Genomic DNA, 19,465 nt, shown 5'->3' with positions numbered 1-19,465 from the left:
AGCAACAGGCCCGGACAAGTTGTGCCCCCAATTACTGAAAAAATGTGCTACAAAATTGGGAGAACCATTCCAGCGTATCTTGAACAGAGCAGGTTGTACTTCCTGAGGAGGCTGCAGTCCTTAAACATCTGCAGGAACAGAAAGTTTCCCTTTATCCCATTTCCTTAGGCATCTACAACTCAGAAGCTTCATTGCCTCTAATTCTGAATGCTTTACGTCCGATCCATCTCTCCTGGATATCTTTGATCTTAAAGCAGATGCCAGACATGTTATAGGTGTGCTTATGAGATAAGTAACTATAAGTTTGATTCCATGTGTGACCGATGTAGATGGGACGCTGCTACTTTATTACATATATTTTGGGCTTATCCTATATATATATATATATATATATATATATATATATACAGGTCCTTCTCAAAATATTAGCATATTGTGATAAAGTTCATTATTTTCCATAATGTCAGGATGAAAATTTAACATTCATATATTTTAGATTCATTGCACACTAACTGAAATATTTCAGGTCTTTTATTGTCTTAATACGGATGATTGTGGCATACAGCTCATGAAAACCCAAAATTCCTATCTCACAAAATTAGCATATTTCATCCGACCAATGAAAGAAAAGGGTTTTTAATACAAAAAACGTCAACCTTCAAATAATCATGTACAGTTATGCATTCAATACTTGGTCGGGAATCCTTTGGCAGAAATGACTGCTTCAATGCGGCGTGGCATGGAGGCAATCAACCTGTGGCACTGCTGAGGTCTTATGGAGGCCCAGGATGCTTCGATAGCGGCCTTTAGCTCATCCAGAGTGTTGGGTCTTGAGTCTCTCAACGTTCTCTTCACAATATCCCACAGATTCTCTATGGGGTTCAGGTCAGGAGAGTTGGCAGGCCAATTGAGCACAGTGATACCATGGTCAGTAAACCATTTAGCAGTGGTTTTGGCACTGTGAGGAGGTGCCAGGTCGTGCTGAAAAATGAAATCTTCATCTCCATAAAGCTTTTCAGCAGATGGAAGCATGAAGTGCTCCAAAATCTCCTGATAGCTAGCTGCATTGACCCTGCCCTTGATAAAACACAGTGGACCAACACCAGCAGCTGACACGGCACCCCAGACCATCACTGACTGTGGGTACTTGACACTGGACTTCTGGCATTTTGGCATTTCCTTCTCCCCAGTCTTCCTCCAGACTCTGGCACCTTGATTTCCGAATGACATGCAGAATTTGCTTTCATCCGAAAAAAGTACTTTGGACCACTGAGCAACAGTCCAGTGATGCATCTCTGTAGCCCAGGTCAGGCGCTTCTGCCGCTGTTTCTGGTTCAAAAGTGGCTTGACCTGGGGAATGCGGCACCTGTAGCCCATTTCCTGCACACGCCTGTGCACGGTGGCTCTGGATGTTTCTACTCCATACTCAGTCCACTGCTTCCGCAGGTCCCCCAAGGTCTGGAATCGGCCCTTCTCCACAATCTTCCTCAGGGTCCGGTCACCTCTTCTCGTTGTGCAGCGTTTTCTGCCACACTTTTTCCTTCCCACAGACTTCCCACTGAGGTGCCTTGATACAGCACTCTGGGAACAGCCTATTTGTTCAGAAATTTCTTTCTGTGTCTTACCCTCTTGCTTGAGGGTGTCAATAGTGGCCTTCTGGACAGCAGTCAGGTCGGCAGTCTTACCCATGATTGGAGTTTTGAGTGATGAACCAGGCTGGGAGTTTTAAAGGCCTCAGGAATCTTTTGCAGGTGTTTAGAGTTAACTCGTTGATTCAGATGATTAGGTTCATAGCTCGTTTAGAGACCCTTTTAATGATATGCTAATTTTGTGAGATAGGAATTTTGGGTTTTCATGAGCTGTATGCCAAAATCATCTGTATTAAGATAATAAAAGACCTGAAATATTTCAGTTAGTGTGCAATGAATCTAAAATATATAAATGTTAAATTTTCATCATGACATTATGGAAAATAATGAACTTTATCACAATATGCTAATATTTTGAGAAGGACCTGTATATAGTCATCAGTCAGTCAGTCATTTTCTACCGCTTATTCCATAGTGGGTCACGGGGGAGTTGGTGCCTATCTCCAGTAGTCTATGGGCGAGAGGCAGGGTACACCCTGGACAGGTCGCCAGTCCATCACAGGGCAACACACGAACAACCATGCACACACCTAAGGGCAATTTAGAGTTACCAATTAACCTAACAGGCATGTCTTTGGACTGTGGGAGGAAGTCGGAGTACCCGGTAAGAACCCACGCATGCACAGGGAGAACATGCAAACTCCATGCAGAAAGACCCCAGGCCGGGAATCGAACGCAGGACCTTCTTGCTGCAAGGCAACTGCTACCAACTGCGCCACCGTGCAGCCCTATATATATATACACACACACACACACACACACACACACACACACACACACACGTCGTCTTCCGCTTTATCTGGGACCGGGTTGCGGGGGCAGCAGACTCAGCAGAGACGCCCAGACGTCCCTCTCCCCAGACACCTCCTCCAGCCAGCCGAGAGACATACAGGTCCTTCTCAAAATATTAGCATATTGTGATAAAGTTCATTATTTTCCATAATGTCATGATGAAAATTTTACATTCATATATTTTAGATTCATTGCACACTAATTGAAATATTTCAGGTCTTTTATTGTCTTAATACGAATGATTTTGGCATACAGCTCATGAAAACCCAAAATTCCTATCTCACAAAATTAGCATATCATTAAAAGGGTCTCTAAATGAGCTATGAACCTAATCATCTGAATCAACGAGTTAACTCTAAACACCTCCAAAAGATTCCTGAGGCCTTTAAAACTCCCAGCCTGGTTCATCACTCAAAACCCCAATCATGGGTAAGACTGCCGACCTGACTGCTGTCCAGAAGGCCACTATTGACACCCTCAAGCAAGAGGGTAAGACACAGAAATAAATTTCTGAACAAATAGGCTGTTCCCAGAGTGTTGTATCAAGGCACCTCAGTGGGAAGTCTGTGGGAAGGAAAAAGTGTGGCAGAAAACGCTGCACAACGAGAAGAGGTGACCGGACCCTGAGGAAGATTGTGGAGAAGGGCCGATTCCAGACCTTGGGGGACCTGCGGAAGCAGTGGACTGAGTCTGGAGTAGAAACATCCAGAGCCACCGTGCACAGGCGTGTGCAGGAAATGGGCTACAGGTGCCGCATTCCCCAGGTCAAGCCACTTTTGAACCAGAAACAGCGGCAGAAGCGCCTGACCTGGGCTACAGAGATGCATCACTGGACTGTTGCTCAGTGGTCCAAAGTACTTTTTTCGGATGAAAGCAAACTCTGCATGTCATTCGGAAATCAAGGTGCCAGAGTCTGGAGGAAGACTGGGGAGAAGGAAATGCCAAAATGCCAGAAGTCCAGTGTCAAGTACCCACAGTCAGTTATGGTCTGGGGTGCCTTGTCAGCTGCTGGTGTTGGTCCACTGTGTTTTATCAAGGGCAGGGTCAATGCAGCTAGCTATCAGGAGATTTTGGAGCACTTCATGCTTCCATCTGCTGAAAAGCTTTATGAGATGAAGATTTCATTTTTCAGCACGACCTGGCACCTGCTCACAGTGCCAAAACCCCTGGTAAATGGTTTACTGACCATGGTATCACTGTGCTCAATTGGCCTGCCAACTCTCCTGACCTGAACCCCATAGAGAATCTGTGGGATATTGTGAAGAGAACGTTGAGAGACTCAAGACCCAACACTCTGGATGAGCTAAAGGCCGCTATCGAAGCATCCTGGGCCTCCATAAGACCTCAGCAGTGCCACAGGCTGATTACCTCCATGCCACGCCGCATTGAAGCAGTCATTTCTGCCAAAGGATTCCCGACCAAGTATTGAGTGCATAACTGTACATGATTATTTGAAGGTTGACGTTTTTTGTATTAAAAACACTTTTCTTTTATTGGTCGGATTAAATATGCTAATTTTGCGAGATAGGAATTTTGGGTTTTCATGAGCTGTATGCCACAATCATCTGTATTAAGACAATAAAAGACCTGAAATATTTCAGTTAGTGTGCAATGAATCTAAAATATATGAATGTTAAATTTTCATCATTACATTATGGAAAATAATAAACTTTATCACAATATGCTAATATTTTGAGAAGGACCTGTAGTCCCTCGGACTGAAGAGTCCCACGCGTCCGCGGATACTCAGCGAAGCAGTCCGTTTTATTCCTTGGTGGCCTCCTTCACTAGTCGACTGGTACAAAAACAAGGAGAAAAAATTGCGTCTCCTTGAAAACGTTTTGGTACGTGTTAAACTCACGTCTTCGATCGGTAAAGTTGAAAACTTACAAGCCTTCTTATTTCTGTGAGCTTAATTCGCTTAGTTTTCGCGTTGCCAACAAAGGAGAATGAATGAAATCCACGTGAGACTTTTTCTCCAGAGGGATGCGCTTCAGTTGCTGGTCCGGTTTCCAGTGTGAAAAGCAAATGGTGGGCCGTCTCATTCTCTGTTATATAGTTGACGGTGGCCTCAGGGCTGCGACACCCCCGTCCTATCAGCCGCGGTGCCCGCTGGGATTTGTAGGAACAGACTATCCTGCGGTACAAAATGGCCGAAGACGTTTGAAAGGCATAGTGGCTTCCAGCAACGTGCAAATGGTCCAATATTCAGCGAACAAGTGGTCCAACACATTGAAAGAGTTGTCTTTGTTTTTATGACTATGAATATTGTAGCTTCACACTGAAGGCATCAAAACTATGAATTAACACATGTGGAATATATACTGAACAAAAAAGTGTGAAACAACTGAAAATATGTCTTATATTCTACGTTCTTCAAAGTAGCCACCTTTTGCTTTGATTACTGCAATGCACACTCTTGGCATTCTGTTGATGAGCTTCAAGAAGTAGTCACCTGAAATGGTTTTCACTTCACAGGTGTGCCCTGTCAGGTTTAATCAGTGGGATTTTAAGCCTTATAAATGGGGTTGGGACCATCAGTTGTGTTGTGCAGGAGGTGGATACAATACACAGCTGATAGTCCCACTGAATAGACTGTTAGAATTTGTATTATGGCAAGAAAAAAGCAGCTAAGTAAAGAAAAACGAGTGGCCATTGTTACTTTAAGAAATGAAGGTCAGTCAGTCCAAACAATTGGGAAAACTTTGAAAGTGACCCCAAGTGCAGTCGCAAAAACCATCAAGCGCTACTAAGAAACTGGCTCACATGAGGACCGCCCCAGGAAAGGAAGACCAAGAGACACCTCTGCTGCGGACGATAAGTTCATCCGAGTCACCCGCCTCAGAAATCGCAGGTTAACAGCAGCTCAGATTAGAGAACAGGTCAATGCCACACAGAGTTCTAGCAGCAGACACATCTCTAGAACAACTGTTAAGAGGAGACTGTGTGAATCAGGCCTTCATGGTAAAATAGCTGCTAGGAAACCACTGCTGAGGACAGGCAACAAGCAGAAGATACTTGTTTGGGCTAAAGAACACAGGGAATGGACATTAGACCAGTGGAAATCTGTGCTTTGGTCTGATGAGTCCAAGTTTGAGATCTTTGGTTCCAACCACGTGTTTTGTGCGGTGCAGAAGAGGGGAACGGATGGACTCTACATGCCTGGTTCCCACCGTGAAGCATGGAGGAGGAGGTGTGATGGTGTGGGGTTGCTTTGCTGGTGACACTGTTGGGGATTTATTCAAAATTGAAGGCATACTGAACCAGCATGGCTACCACAGCATCTTGCAGCGGCATGCTATTCTATCCGGTTTACGTTTAGTTGGACCATCATTTATTTTTCATCAGGACAATGACCCCTAACACAACTCCAGGCTGTGTAAGGGCTTTTTGACCAAGAAGGAGAGTGATGGGGTACTGCGCCAGATGACCTGGCCTCCACAGTCACCGGACCTGAACCCAATCGAGATGGTTTGGGGTGAGCTGGACCGCAGAGTGAAGGCAAAAGGGCCAACAAGTGCTAAGCATCTCTGGGAACTCCTTCAAGACTGTTGGAAAACCATTTCAGGTGACTACCTCTTGAAGCTCATCAACAGAATGCCAAGAGTGTGCGGAGCAGTAATCAAAGCAAAAGGTGGCTACTTTGAAGAACCTAGAATATAAGACATATTTTCAGGTGTTTCACACTTTTTTGTTCAGTATATAATTCCACGTGTGTTAATTCATAGTTTTGATGCCTTCAGTGTGAAGCTACAATATTTATAGTCATGAAAATAAAGAAAACTCTTTGAATGAGAATTTGTGTCCAAACATTTGGTCTGTACTGTATATATATATTATATACAGGTCCTTCTCAAAATATTAGCATATTGTGATAAACTTCATTATTTTCCATAATGTCATGATGAAAATTTAACATTCATATATTTTAGATTCATTGCACACTAACTGAAATATTTCAGGTCTTTTATTGTCTTAATACAGATGATTGTGGCATACAGCTCATGAAAACCCAAAATTCCTATCTCACAAAATTAGCATATTTAATCCGACCAATAAAAGAAAAGTGTTAGCATATCATTAAAAGGGTCTCTAAACGAGCTATGAACCTAATCATCTGAATCAACGAGTTAAATCTAAACATCTGCAAAAGATTCCTGAGGCCTTTAAAACTCCCAGCCTGGTTCATCACTCAAAACCCCAATCATGGGTAAGACTGCCGACCTGACTGCTGTCCAGAAGGCCACTATTGACACCCTCAAGCAAGAGGGTAAGACACAGAAATAAATTTCTGAACAAATAGGCTGTTCCCAAAGTGCTGTATCAAGGCACCTCAGTGGGAAGTCTGTGGGAAGGAAAAAGTGTGGCAGAAAACGCTGCACAACGAGAAGAGGTGACCGGACCCTGAGGAAGATTGTGGAGAAGGGCCGATTCCAGACCTTGGGGAACCTGCGGAAGCAGTGGACCGAGTCTGGAGTAGAAACATCCAGAGCCACCGTGCACAGGCGTGTGCAGGAAATGGGCTACAGGTGCCGCATTCCCCAGGTCAAGCCACTTTTGAACCAGAAACAGCGGCAGAAGTGCCTGACCTGGGCTACAGAAAAGCTGCACTGGACTGTTGGCTCAGTGGTCCAAAGTACTTTTTTCGGATGAAAGCAAATTCTGCATGTCATTCGGAAATCAAGGTGCCAGAGTCTGGAGGAAGACTGGGGAGAAGGAAATGCCAAAATGCCAGAAGTCCAGTGTCAAGTACCCATAGTCACTGATGGTCTGGGGTGCCGTGTCAGCTGCTGGTGTTGGTCCACTGTGTTTTATCAAGGGCAGGGTCAATGCAGCTAGCTATCAGGAGATTTTGGAGCACTTCATATTTCCATCTGCTGAAAAGCTTTATGGAGAGGAAGATTTCATTTTTCAGCACGACCTGGCACCTGCTCACAGTGCCAAAACCACTGGTAAATGGTTTACTGACCATGGTATCACTGTGCTCAATTGGCCTGCCAACCCTCCTGACCTGAACCCCATAGAGAATCTGTGGGATATTGTGAAGAGAATGTTGAGAGACTCAAGACCCAACACTCTGGATGAGCTAAAGGCCGCTATCGAAGCATCCTGGGCCTCCATAGGACCTCAGCAGTGCCACAGGCTGATTGCCTCCATCCCACGCCGCATTGAAGCAGACGTTTCTGCAAAAGGATTCCCGACCAAGTATTGAGTGTATAACTGTACATGATTATTTGAAGGTTGACGTTTTTTGTATTAAAAACACTTTTCTTTTATTGGTCGGATGAAATATGCTAATTTTGTGAGATAGGAATTTTGGGTTTTCATGAGCTGTATGCCAAAATCATCCGTATTAAGACAATAAAAGACCTGAAATATTTCAGTTAGTGTGCAATGAATCTAAAATATATGAATGTTAAATTTTCATCATGACATTATGGAAAATAATGAACTTTATCACAATATGCTAATATTTTGAGAAGGACCTGTATATAGAATTTCAAGCAAGTAACATAGAGTCCAGCCCTTTGAGAATTTCCCCCACATGGCAGACACTGTACAGGTGAATGTTCTGAAAGCACATAGGGGCTGTGATCTCAACAGATCAGCTTGTATGATGTGAAAGGAGCAAGTAAAGTGGTAGGTTTGGGTTTGTGTGTTTATTGCGGAAATGTGATCCAAAAGGGGCTTTGGATTTATTGCATGAGAAGAAAATATACCTATAATTGCAAGGCTCCAATAATTTTGGCATAGCTTGTGTGAAGTTCTACCCAGAACTCACCTCAAGATGTCATGAAAGCCACAAGGCTGTCTGTAGAACTGGTTTGGAAAATCCTGGAACAAATATGAAAGAGAAAATAAAGTGATGCAGGGTTTTGTTGTAGAAAAGTGGATGTCAAAAACCTATAATACTTGACAGTGTGAGAAAAAGATAGGGCAACTGGTTGGAATGGTATTAAAATGTATTGGGTTAAAATCTGCAGTTTAAAACACAATGTCAAACTTCAGTTGTCATACATGAGAGACGGATAGAACAACACAATTCATGGTCTCTGATGCGTAAAGATTAAAGCCACAGAGAGATTTTATTTAGTATGTTAAAATAGCAAACAGTATTAATTGTATCCAGAATAGCCTGATTAATGAAAAATGTAGAAAACAAATGAAACTTCAAAGGCACACATTTAGACTTAAAACCAAATTCTTAACCAGCATGTCCTCATGTGCATATTTTGGTTTTTATGTCCTGCCCTAGCAGCTCATGCAAACAGTATCATGGTTCAGTTTCCTTTGCACTGTCAGGTCAGATTTGCTCTACAAAAGGGGGAAAGTGAAAGTAAGCCCTGTTGCACAACTGTCTTCATTCACTCAATGGCACAATTCATATGAGTTAAGCTGACAGGCCTCAACAAAGATAGTGATGAAACCTGGGTAAGTACAACAACTAGTTTAACTGTGACAAACAAAACAAAAAACAGTAAAACAACAACAAAGAGAGGAGGGGAACAAGGTTGCCAGCTCCTCTGTAAGGAAAGTAGTTATTGGTTGTCCTAAAAGTCTCTAGAGGAATTAATTAAATAATGTCATTGCCTAATTTGCATATTAGGTCATGTAACTGTGATCCAGGCTGTAGGGCAAAGGAGTATCAATGTTGGCAACACAAAAAAACTCAAAACAAATGAGTAAAGTAACAAATAATATGTTTAGAACCACATGAAACTACTTGAATTTCGTGCAATGATTTCATAACATTGACGCTTTGCCTGAACCCACACTACATAAATCAATGTTATTAGAATAGTTAATAAATAATATTTACATAATATTTACATACTGTTTTGTAATCCAGGGCAGGCTAAGCGGCATCTTTGTGTATGGGTGGTTCATTTTCAATGTGGACAGGGAGTGGAATGGGTCTCCTCTCTGTTCTCACTGCAGGCACGGTTTGCTGCGTGACGACGCTACTGTGCTTGGAAGGTGGGAGGGCCTCACAGCAGCACTTGCTGCTTGCTTAGGATAGTAACTGCAGAACAACTGGTGCTTTCACATGCAGTCGCTAAAGTCTCCAACAACAGAAAAGTCACTAGATTTGTTGCTAGATGATTTTTTGAAACAATATTTGCCAGAAGGTTCTGAAAACTCTGTAAATATAGCAACAAAGGCACCAAAATGGCAACAGTGGAGTGGGAAAAATTCAAAAAGGGTGGGGTACAACGGAAAATACCTGACATATATCAAGAGCTTACCTTTTTAATTTAAAGCAAGCTCTTGATATATAACAAGAGCTTACAAATATCAAGCTTGACATATATCAATCTCTTGCAAGTTGGTCAGCACATGATTTTAGCATGATACCATGTCTAGACCTGAAGTGTTGATGTTAATCTTCCTCATAATGGAGATCACTTGGTGGAGCTGCAGGAAGAGAGGCTGGTGCTACACTTCCGACTGAGGAGGGTGTTTAGTCCTTCTGCTGCTTGCAGTGTCAAAGTCAAAGATTAAAGCCTCCAGCGACAATCTCAGCATCCTCTGGATTATTGTTCATTTGGCTGTTGATGAGGCCGTACAGCTCTTCCAGGGCTAGCTTAGCATTTGCTCTTGGTGGTATGTAGGTTGCTATGATTATAACAGAGCTGAGTTTTCCAACTAGTTCAACTGGTCTGCACTTCACTGCCAGATATTCTAAATCGGGAGAGCAGAAGGTTCTGATTGTTTTTGTAGCTGTGCATCAAGAGTTGTGAATGTACAGTGCCAAACCTCTCCCTGATACAAAGCACAGACTGCCAGCTCCACAGAAACATCAGGGGTGTTATTTGTCCAACCAAGTCTCGGTGAATATAGCCACACAGCTATCCATCTTACGTGAGACAATCCTTAGTCGAATCTTGTCCAGTTTGTTGGCGAGTGATCTAACATATGCCAGGAGGAGACTGGGAAGAGCTGGTCTGTATGGGTTAGCCTTTAGCCTAGCTCGTAGCCCACTCTGTTTACCCCTCTTTGGTTTTGCTAAAGAAGCTGGTTGTTTACAGAACACCGTATCAAACCATCCAAGCATACTCATAGAAAACGGAGTGGAAGGAAAAGGAGTGGAAGGAAAAGGTGCACGAGCAACAGGAAAAGCAGTAGCCTTGAGAGGATTATCAAGCAAAATCCATTCAAGAATTTGACAAATCCCACATATGAACTGCATTTCTCATGTTAAACCACTCCTGACCCAGAGACATGGTCAAAAGCATATGGGCTAGGGAGAAAATGAACTGAACTGCTGCTCAGTGGCCTAATGTCTTCCTTTGAGATGAAACAGGGTTCGTACACTTTTCCTACAATAAAATTCAAGCACTTTTCAAGCATTTTCAAGGCAGATTTCCCAACTTTTTCAACAAAGCTTTCTCTGTCATAAAGAAGTTCTTGCCTTTGCAGGTAAGCTCTCTGACAATTGGGTTATGCTTGTTGTGGTATTATATTTTCTTCCCTGTCACAATGATCAGAACAAACATTCTGCTCTCAAGCATTTTTGTGGTTAGGTGGCAGAGTGAGTGAGAATGCATTTTGGAGCATTAAAAAAATAAAAGCTCCCAGCAATTTGTATGAAAACAGGTAAAGATTGCCATGGCAGTATATATTCAATATTTGTGATATTTTCATTTCATATATCTCACATGAAATAAAGCCCTGTAATTACAATATATTTGATCATAGATTTTCAATGAAATGATAAATGGCCTGAACTTGTATAGTGCTTTATCAAGTCCCCAGAGACCCCAAAGCAGTTTACAACACAATCAGTCATTTACCCATTCATCCACAGTGTAGCCACAGCTGCCCTGGGGCACACCGACAGAAGTGAGGCAGCCATACACTGAGCCCTCTGACCACCATGAACCATGTTGTTATCGCAGTGAGGTGGCAGAGCTCAAGCTCCTGTTTGCAACACAAACCAGAGCACTGCCAAGGATTCAGGTTTATTCAACACCTCCTGTTGCCTTCTAGTTTTATATCTATTCATGCTATATATGAACGGTGCTATATCTTTTATTTTTTCTGCTGTGGACAAGGTTGATCACATTTTGTTGTCTAATGTGCTTTCTAAATAAAACTGGACTGATTATATTGCACATTCACCAACTAAAGATTGCATTGCAAAAGCAACAGTAGATATGGGATCAGTTCAAGATTTTCTGGCAGGTAATATGATTTGGTGTAACAAACCTACAAACTTGGAGGATTAGCACTGTTGGTAGTGGTAATGCAAGGTAATGTGGGTATAAATAAAAAAAACCAAGGCCGATTGTAGAGCTTGAATTTATGGACTGTAACTATTCAAATTCCTCAAAGTACATATTAATCTCAATCTGACAAAGCAAAACAAAAGATATTTGTAAAATGCCTTTTTTTCTTCGATGTTATTGTCAATGTCAAAGTTTGGTTAAAGCCTATTTTCTGATTGCTGTACTGTGATGATGAATTACGGAAAAATAGGCAAAACAGAAAAACTGGTGCAAGAATAAAATGCTGTGCATACCTCCACCAGGATGAGCCTGTTGTCTGGAGCTTCTCTATCACCTTTCATCTTCAGGCATTTGTATTTGTTAACTCTCAGAAGAAACTCCTGAAACTGGGCCAACTGAGAACTGCAAGACGAGCCTTTCAATCTCCATTCTGCAAAAGAAAAAAACTGTCACAAGGAAGTCTTTTTTTTATTTTGAAAGGTACATTTTTCTGACCCTCTTCACCTCATCAACTTGAAATTGTGTCAGAAGACCATCATTTCGTCTGACACAAGAAATTGAAGAAAAAGACAGAGAGAGAGAGACAGATAGACAAGTAGATAAATAATGTTATATGACAGACAGACAGACATGTTGGACTGAGATTAATCTAACACTACAACACCAGTGCCCTCCGACATCCACCGCCGACTGTGAGAAGGGATTTAATGTGATGGAGGTTGTTAAAAGTGACTGGAGGTCTAGATTTTCAGTAACTACTCTCTAACCTTATGATAGTCTGATAGTCCCTGAATCTGATTGTAAATCTGAACCATATATAGATTGTGGTTATTGAAGCCACAAAGTAAGTAAAGGGTTGGGTACCCTGTTTAATTTGATGTTAGTACGGTAATTTAAGAGGACTTATTAAAGTGCACCACTTTTAAGATATCTCTTAGAAAAATGTTATTGTTGATGATATACTTTGTAATTCCACATTACATTACTATTACATTACTGTAAACGTGCTTAACGTAGTATGAACGTATGTGTAGACGTATGTTTTCACAGGAATGAGGTGACCTTCAAAGACTAAAGACAAAACTCCACTAAACAGTATCTGCTAAGTTAACTCACCCAGGTTGAGAGAAAGAGTGGGAGCCCTGTGATTGCAAACTGTGCAAAGATGATCGTGGGTGTAAAACTGAAGTATCTGAAAGCAGAACTGTAGATAAATGGAGACACATTCCCTGTGCTAGTTAGTTCAGCTTGAGACAACTGAGGCTCTGTACAGGTTGTATTTTGATGAACTCCTTGCAAGGAAAATTTGTTTGTGTCTTTCAAGAGTTTGAGTGAGTCATTTCTTGATAAAGGTATATCAGGGAAACCTTTTCCTGACTGTCAATACTGTGTTACGTTACATAGGTCTATATAAGGATGCATGTATAGTGAAGTGTTACATTTCCTTTACAGTCCATTTCTTTTTACAGAATTAAGAATAAATAATAGTATTTAAATGATTTCATTGTACTAGGGGGGCGGGCAGAATGGAGTGGACGGAGACGAGTGTCAGCAGTTATGTGTGACAAAAGAATAGCATCAAGATTGAAAGGGAAAGTCTATAAGAGGGCAGTGAGACCCACTCTGATATATATTGTTTAAAGACAGTGGCGCTGTCTAAAAGACAGGAGGCTGAGCTAGAGGTAGCAGAGCTTAAAATAATGAGATTTTTATCGGGAGAGATCGGAATAGACAGGATTAGAAATGAGCTGATTAGATGAACAGCCATGGTTTGAAGACAAAGCTAGAGAGGCAAGATTGAGATGGTTTGGACATGTTCTAAGAAGAAATGGTGGATACATTGGAAACAGGATTTGGCAGATGGAGCTACCAGGAAGAAGGAAAAGAGGAAGACCCCGGAGAAGATTAATGGACATAGTGAAGGAGGTCATGAAATGGTTGTTTACCATTTGAACAGACACAGGATAGGGTTAGAAGGAAGGCAGCTGATCTTATGTGGCGACCCTTAAGAGGAGCAGCCGAAAGAAAAAGAAAAAAGCTGTGAAGCATTTAGACATGGTTTACACACATTTTAAACACAAATTACTCACTGGGAAGCTAACAATGTATGTCTGTGACAAGTTATCTTTTATGTTTTTTAGGAAAGGCCAACTTGTTACACATGAATTTTCTTATAATGTAAACTGCAAACCGTCAAAGTGGCAGAATAGCTAGATTAGAGCTGAAACAATTTATTAACAATGATTAATAGATTATTGAAATAATCGTCAACTAATTTAGTAATCGTTAACTAGAGTATACAGACTCTAAAACATGCTGTTTGCTGAAAGAACATTCCACTCAGAGCAGTATTGAAGCTAAAACTGTACAAAAAATATAAACATTGTGCATTTAAGATGAAAACCCTTCTTCGTCTGTAAATATGCTCTATCCAGAATCCAGAAGTGGCTTCACCTGGTTAAGATTCTGAAAAGAATCTCCTAATAAGCACTTTTCACTATCTGATTATTAATCGGTTAATGGAAAAACTAGTCTACAGATAAATCAATTAACAAAATAATTGTTAGTTGCAGCCGTAAGATAGATACGAGCAGAAAATAGATATTTTTTTTACACATTGCATAAAACTGCTTCTGACAGAGCTGTTTAGATTTGCAGCAATGTAAATTTGAGGTCAGACCTTTCTCAGGTAGGATATGTGCAGCAAGAGGAGAATGGAGCAATATAAGATCAGCAATTACTTTATAAATGTTATGAATAAATTCATAGACCAATACTGCGGTCATTCAGAATGCCATATCCATCAGATAAACTGGCCATGCTTCAGTAAACATCCACTGCATTGAGCTCTTGTTCAAAAAAAGCATTAAACAACTCAATCCCACTTAAGACATTTTCAAAAATTAAAAGCAAAAAGTGAGGTGGCTGCAGAATCAAAGAGCCCCAGCAAAACCAAAACATAACACAATAAACGTCTGAGTCAGAAAGAGTGTAAACTCAGAACCAAAAATGGGTGGAAATAATTGAAAAATACAGATACTTCTGGCAGATTTAAGTATGAGATTATTTAATTTTACTAGGAACTTTGGTTCAGGAAGGATGTGAGACAGGCATCTCTCAAAATAATATAAACAGAATGTTATGCCCTGGGCATGGGATGAAAAGTGGACTGAACTGTACACGATAAAAGAGACTAGTAAAAACTCAGAATCCCTAAATGCACCGCCTTAACCTACTTTAGTACAGCCCAGGAAAGAGGAGTCAGAGCCACACTTCTCTCTTGTTTACCCACGAAAGCACACAGCTGATCGCATCGGGGAGGCAGCACGCAACCACCTGAATGTCTTAAAACTCACTGACAAGTAAGACTCTACTACGAAGAATCCTTGGGTCCAAAGTTGACTACAATCTGATGTTAATGTATCCGTCGACAGAAAAACAACCAAAGGTTAAGTTACGATCCGCTCTATGTGCATCCAACAAATTACAGGGGTAATTAAGACAAGCTGTCTTTTCTGCAGAAGCTCAGAAAGAATCTGAGCTTCTGCAGAAAAGGAATCTGAGCCACAGCTTCTCCTGGAAAATAGGACAAAGCGTTTGTTTTCACTGCCTGAAGAAAATGGCTAAACTGATGTCACGAATGAGCAGGTAAATATGATCAGTGCTGACCTGAGATAACACAAAGAAAGTTTGCTGCTACTGTAAACTTGTGTGTTCTCCAAGAACTGATCCTCAGCATCATCACTCCGCTCCGATTCCTCAATGCAGACCTACAGCCCAACATTGGGAACGCCGGCAGCTCACAGCCTTCATGCAGCCAAAGCCTGTTCTCGACTCTACACACTCCCTTTGCCCAAAGTCATCAGGTTTCCACAGCCACAGTTCAATTCTCTACCTGTTTCTGCTCCTCTTGACTCTGCTTCCTTGTCTGCCACAGCAAAGGTTTTCTTGTCCTCAGCAGTGCCCATAGCAATACCAGCACTAACAGCCACAGCAGTGTAGTCTGCACCATCATCTGCCGCAATGGCCCTTCCCACGTCTACAGCAACGACACTCATGCCATCATCTTCCTTGCCCACTAAAGGCACCTTGGCTCCACCTGACAAACATCTCCATTCTCTTCCTGACTTCATGGAAATGTTGGAGGAGGCAGAGTGGAGTTACAAAGCAGCAGTAGAGGGGTTTTATCATGGGCCACCTCAGGCACAGCTCCAATCTCTCTTATCTTTGCCTGCCTCAATCTCATCATCTTGCCACAGATTACATCATAGGTCAAGGTCCTCCATTCCTGGTCCAGAGGGTCCGGCTGACGCTTTTGCTGCAGTCATAGAGGGTCAGTCAGACGGCTCTGCTCCAGTCATCGGGGGGTCTGGCAGACACCTCCGCTGCGAGCATAGAGGGTCTGGTCAATGCCAACCGAGGGTCCCTCCGACACCTCTGCTCCTGTCACCGGGGGTCCCTCTGCTTCTGCTGCCGAGGGTCCCTCCAGCGCCTGTGCTTCTGCCACCAAAGGTCCATCCGATGCCTCTGCTCCTTCTTTCGAGGATACATCTCCTTCCTGCTTACCTACCACTATGGCATTCTCTCATTGAAGATGGCATCAACGTCGCCAAAGGTCCACTCTGGTTCCAGAGGATTTGGCTGAGCTCTCCGTTTCTCCAGCTTCACTTGCCGAGTCTTCAAAGCCTTCCAGTGGTCCACCATAGGGCCCCAGAGCCTACTCCTTGACACCTTCTGTTCCTGATTCTAAGTTCTCTGAGAAATATTTGTTCTCGAGGACAAACGTCCTCCTGCTCCTGAACTAGTGTTCCCCAATGGGGTGGAGGACAATCCAGTTCTTTTTTTAAAGATATTTTTAGGCACTAAAGGCCTTTGTTTTTCATTTTTCGACAGTAGGCAGACAAGAAAGAGGGGCAGAGAGAGAGGGGGAGACATTTGGCAAAGGTCGTCGGGTCCTGGACTTGAACCCGGGACAGCCGCATCAAGGACTATAGCATCTTGTATGATTTGCCCTCAGTCCAAGAGTAAGAGTTCTCAGCGGGAAACCAACAGCACAAGGTTGGTCTCCGGACAAGATCTTTCAAAGGTTCAAGCTTCCCAAACTTTTTCTTTGGTTAAACCTTCCTGAGATTCTTCATGGGTTCAAGCTTCCAGGGCACCACCGTGGTCTCAAGACTCCAGGGATCCACCATGGTCTTGAGCCTCCAGGGCTCCAACATGGTCTCAAGTCTCTAGGACAGCTTGCAGAGAAAAATCTCCATGATCGACCTCCAGATGAAGTTTTTCATGTTCTCCATGCTAAGTGGTCAATTGTGCCCTTGCATCTCTGTTCAGTTCCATTCATGGTAGTTTCCACTCTCAGTCACTACCATCAGGTAATCAGCTTTTGCTGCAACTTCTAGACAATTACTATGGATTATGTTGTTAATTTTGGGAGTTGTTAGTGTAAAAGCTGTGTGCTTATTCCTCACCAGGCAGACTGCCGTAGTATGGTTCTACACTTGATGGGTTAGTCCATTCCTGAACTCTGATGCCCAGCTCTAAAGACAGAACCTGGACTGTTGCAGTTTTTCCAGAGCCTGACGGTCCTGTCAGTATCAAAATACCACCCTGTAATACAAAGAATAGACACATTTATTGTAATGTACAATCCTTCTAAATAAACTACAGTATTCCACATAATCATCATCATGTTTATGCATTTGGCAGACACTTTTTTAAGTGAGAAAGTAGAGCTCAAAACTCTGCAGTCAGTTCATCAAGAATGAGCCTACTTTGAAATTGGCTTTCTGAGTTTCCGGAGCAGCAGAGCTCAATTTATAGGCTGATCTGGCTGCTAAGCTAACTGGCCAGTTGGACTGGGACTTTCCCACTAACCGCTGCTTGATCTCGGCCCGGCATTCTGGAATTTCCCGCTACCTGTTATCTGTTTGTGGCGACTGAAAGTGAATATGAAGGGTTTAATAGGTATGTTGTATAAAATGTATTATTAATGTAGGAATTAATTATAAACTGTTTCTATTTTATTTATTAAAATGTTTGTGCTGCAGATATCTGACATGAGGTTACCTGTTGATAATAAAAGAAAAATAAATGTGTTATACAGTGTTTAGTAGTTGTCTGGCCAGATGCAGGTTGGTAAACAATTAATGCGAAATAATGATTTAAACTTTTCCTGTTTATGGATCCAGGACAACTTAAGTAATAATGGAAGGATTTAATTAACTGCATAACTCTAAAGCTGCTCATCATCTATTATTTATCAGTTGAAACAAAAAAAATGTTTAACTGTCAAACAAATCAAAGGAGTAGTGGCATCTGCTAGACAAAATGTGTACGGGTCCTGTCACAAATATTGCAGCAAGCATAATTTGCATCGCATTTTGAAAAGTGGAGCCATACTTTCAAGCACTTTCTATCCCCCATGCTTGCTTTGTTGAGTATAACAGCAGCTACTGATGTTATTATGCACTTGTGCATGCAATGCTGTGTTCATGTCCGGCATGGAGAATTGCCAACTCTTCCACTCCCTCAGTGTCACAATGATGCATTTAGGTACCAAAACATGGTACCATTTGATTTAGGTAAGGTAAGGTAAGTTTATTTATATAGCGCATTTCAGCAACGAGACACTCAAAGCGCTGAATTTTACATGAATCGGTATTCGGTAGAACCTCCGAAATTCTGTCGGTATCTATAAAAGTACCGAATTCGGTACCCATCCCTACTTACAGCTGCACATAACTGTTAAAGATGCTGAAGCACAGACACCCAATGTGACTGTTTGTTGCACATATTTCCAAGTCCTTGTTACACTCAGGTACGAGTGTAAGATTTTGGTTACTTGTATTTTTTCACTTTGTACAGTTAGGTTCATAATGTAAATCTTTTGTGTTGCATTATGGTACAATATTTGGGATATTCTTATTTTAAACTACCGAAACTAACTGTAAAGTTTAACAAATAAAACATTTAAATATATTTTGCATTAACATTAAGAGATAATGTTAACATTTTGTTCAAATTTATAATTATTTTCAGATTTCACATCAATTTTCAGATTTGTGACATATTACCCCAAATTGTAAATTATTTGACTGTCTGTAAGTAGGGGTTTTAAATTTCTTTTTTTTTACTAAATGTTTACTTATAACTACTAAAATCAGATTATTATTTGTTACAATGCCTACTTGTTAGAGTTGATGTTTATGTAAGCCTGTAAGTTGACTTAAGCAACTATGTGGTATTACTGTTACTAAGCCCTGAAGGGTTAAAACGTGATTAGTTTTGTATTTCATGTGTTTTACATCACACCATAAGATGCTAAGGATAGCATTTTGTTAAAAATAAAGCATCTAATCATCTTAAGTCCTAAACTCATCATCTTTTGTTGTAGTTACTTTATTCGGTTTCCTAAATTCTACTAAGCAAACTGTACTATTCATGTAAGTTTGACTAACTTGATTTAGCTCAGTTAAGAGCAGGTTAATCTACCTGCTATTTCTAAGTTGACATCAAAGCCTGAAGTACACTGAACAAGAATATCTTAAGTAAACAAAACGTAAGACTAATAGTTATACTTACTTACATTTTTCAAGGCAATCTGTTTTATAGATGTTTTTAAGTAAGGTGAACTTGTCAGATTTTAGAGTGTCGGAGGGGGGTCTCAAACTGCCAAATCTGAGGTATTACTTTTGGGGTGCTTAAATAAAACCTTTGATAGTATGGTAACGAAATGATATTCACAGCAGCTGGCTTAAAATCAAGAAAAGTATGTGTCCAGAGCCCTTGCAG

At 41.5% G+C, this 19,465-nt stretch overlaps 1 protein-coding gene across 2 annotated transcripts in view; it reads right to left on the bottom strand.

Annotated features, from left to right (window-relative positions):
• Positions 1-19,465, bottom strand: part of rad17 (RAD17 checkpoint clamp loader component) — a 74,071-nt gene that overhangs the window by 27,983 nt on the left and 26,623 nt on the right. For both annotated transcript variants that reach the window (XM_047382403.1, XM_047382402.1), the window contains exons 4-6: positions 17,143-17,281; positions 11,965-12,101; positions 8,224-8,276 (exon numbers count right to left, since the gene is read on the bottom strand). In XM_047382403.1, the coding sequence (XP_047238359.1) occupies positions 8,224-8,276; positions 11,965-12,101; positions 17,143-17,281 (329 nt within the window). The remainder of the gene's footprint in view (positions 1-8,223; positions 8,277-11,964; positions 12,102-17,142; positions 17,282-19,465) is intronic.

Source organism: Girardinichthys multiradiatus, chromosome 12 (assembly GCF_021462225.1).
Source record: "Girardinichthys multiradiatus isolate DD_20200921_A chromosome 12, DD_fGirMul_XY1, whole genome shotgun sequence".
In the NCBI taxonomy this organism is placed as follows: domain Eukaryota; kingdom Metazoa; phylum Chordata; class Actinopteri; order Cyprinodontiformes; family Goodeidae; genus Girardinichthys; species Girardinichthys multiradiatus.
The sequence above is the reverse complement of the archived record's forward strand: the minus strand, read 5'-3'. Positions and strand labels throughout refer to the sequence as shown.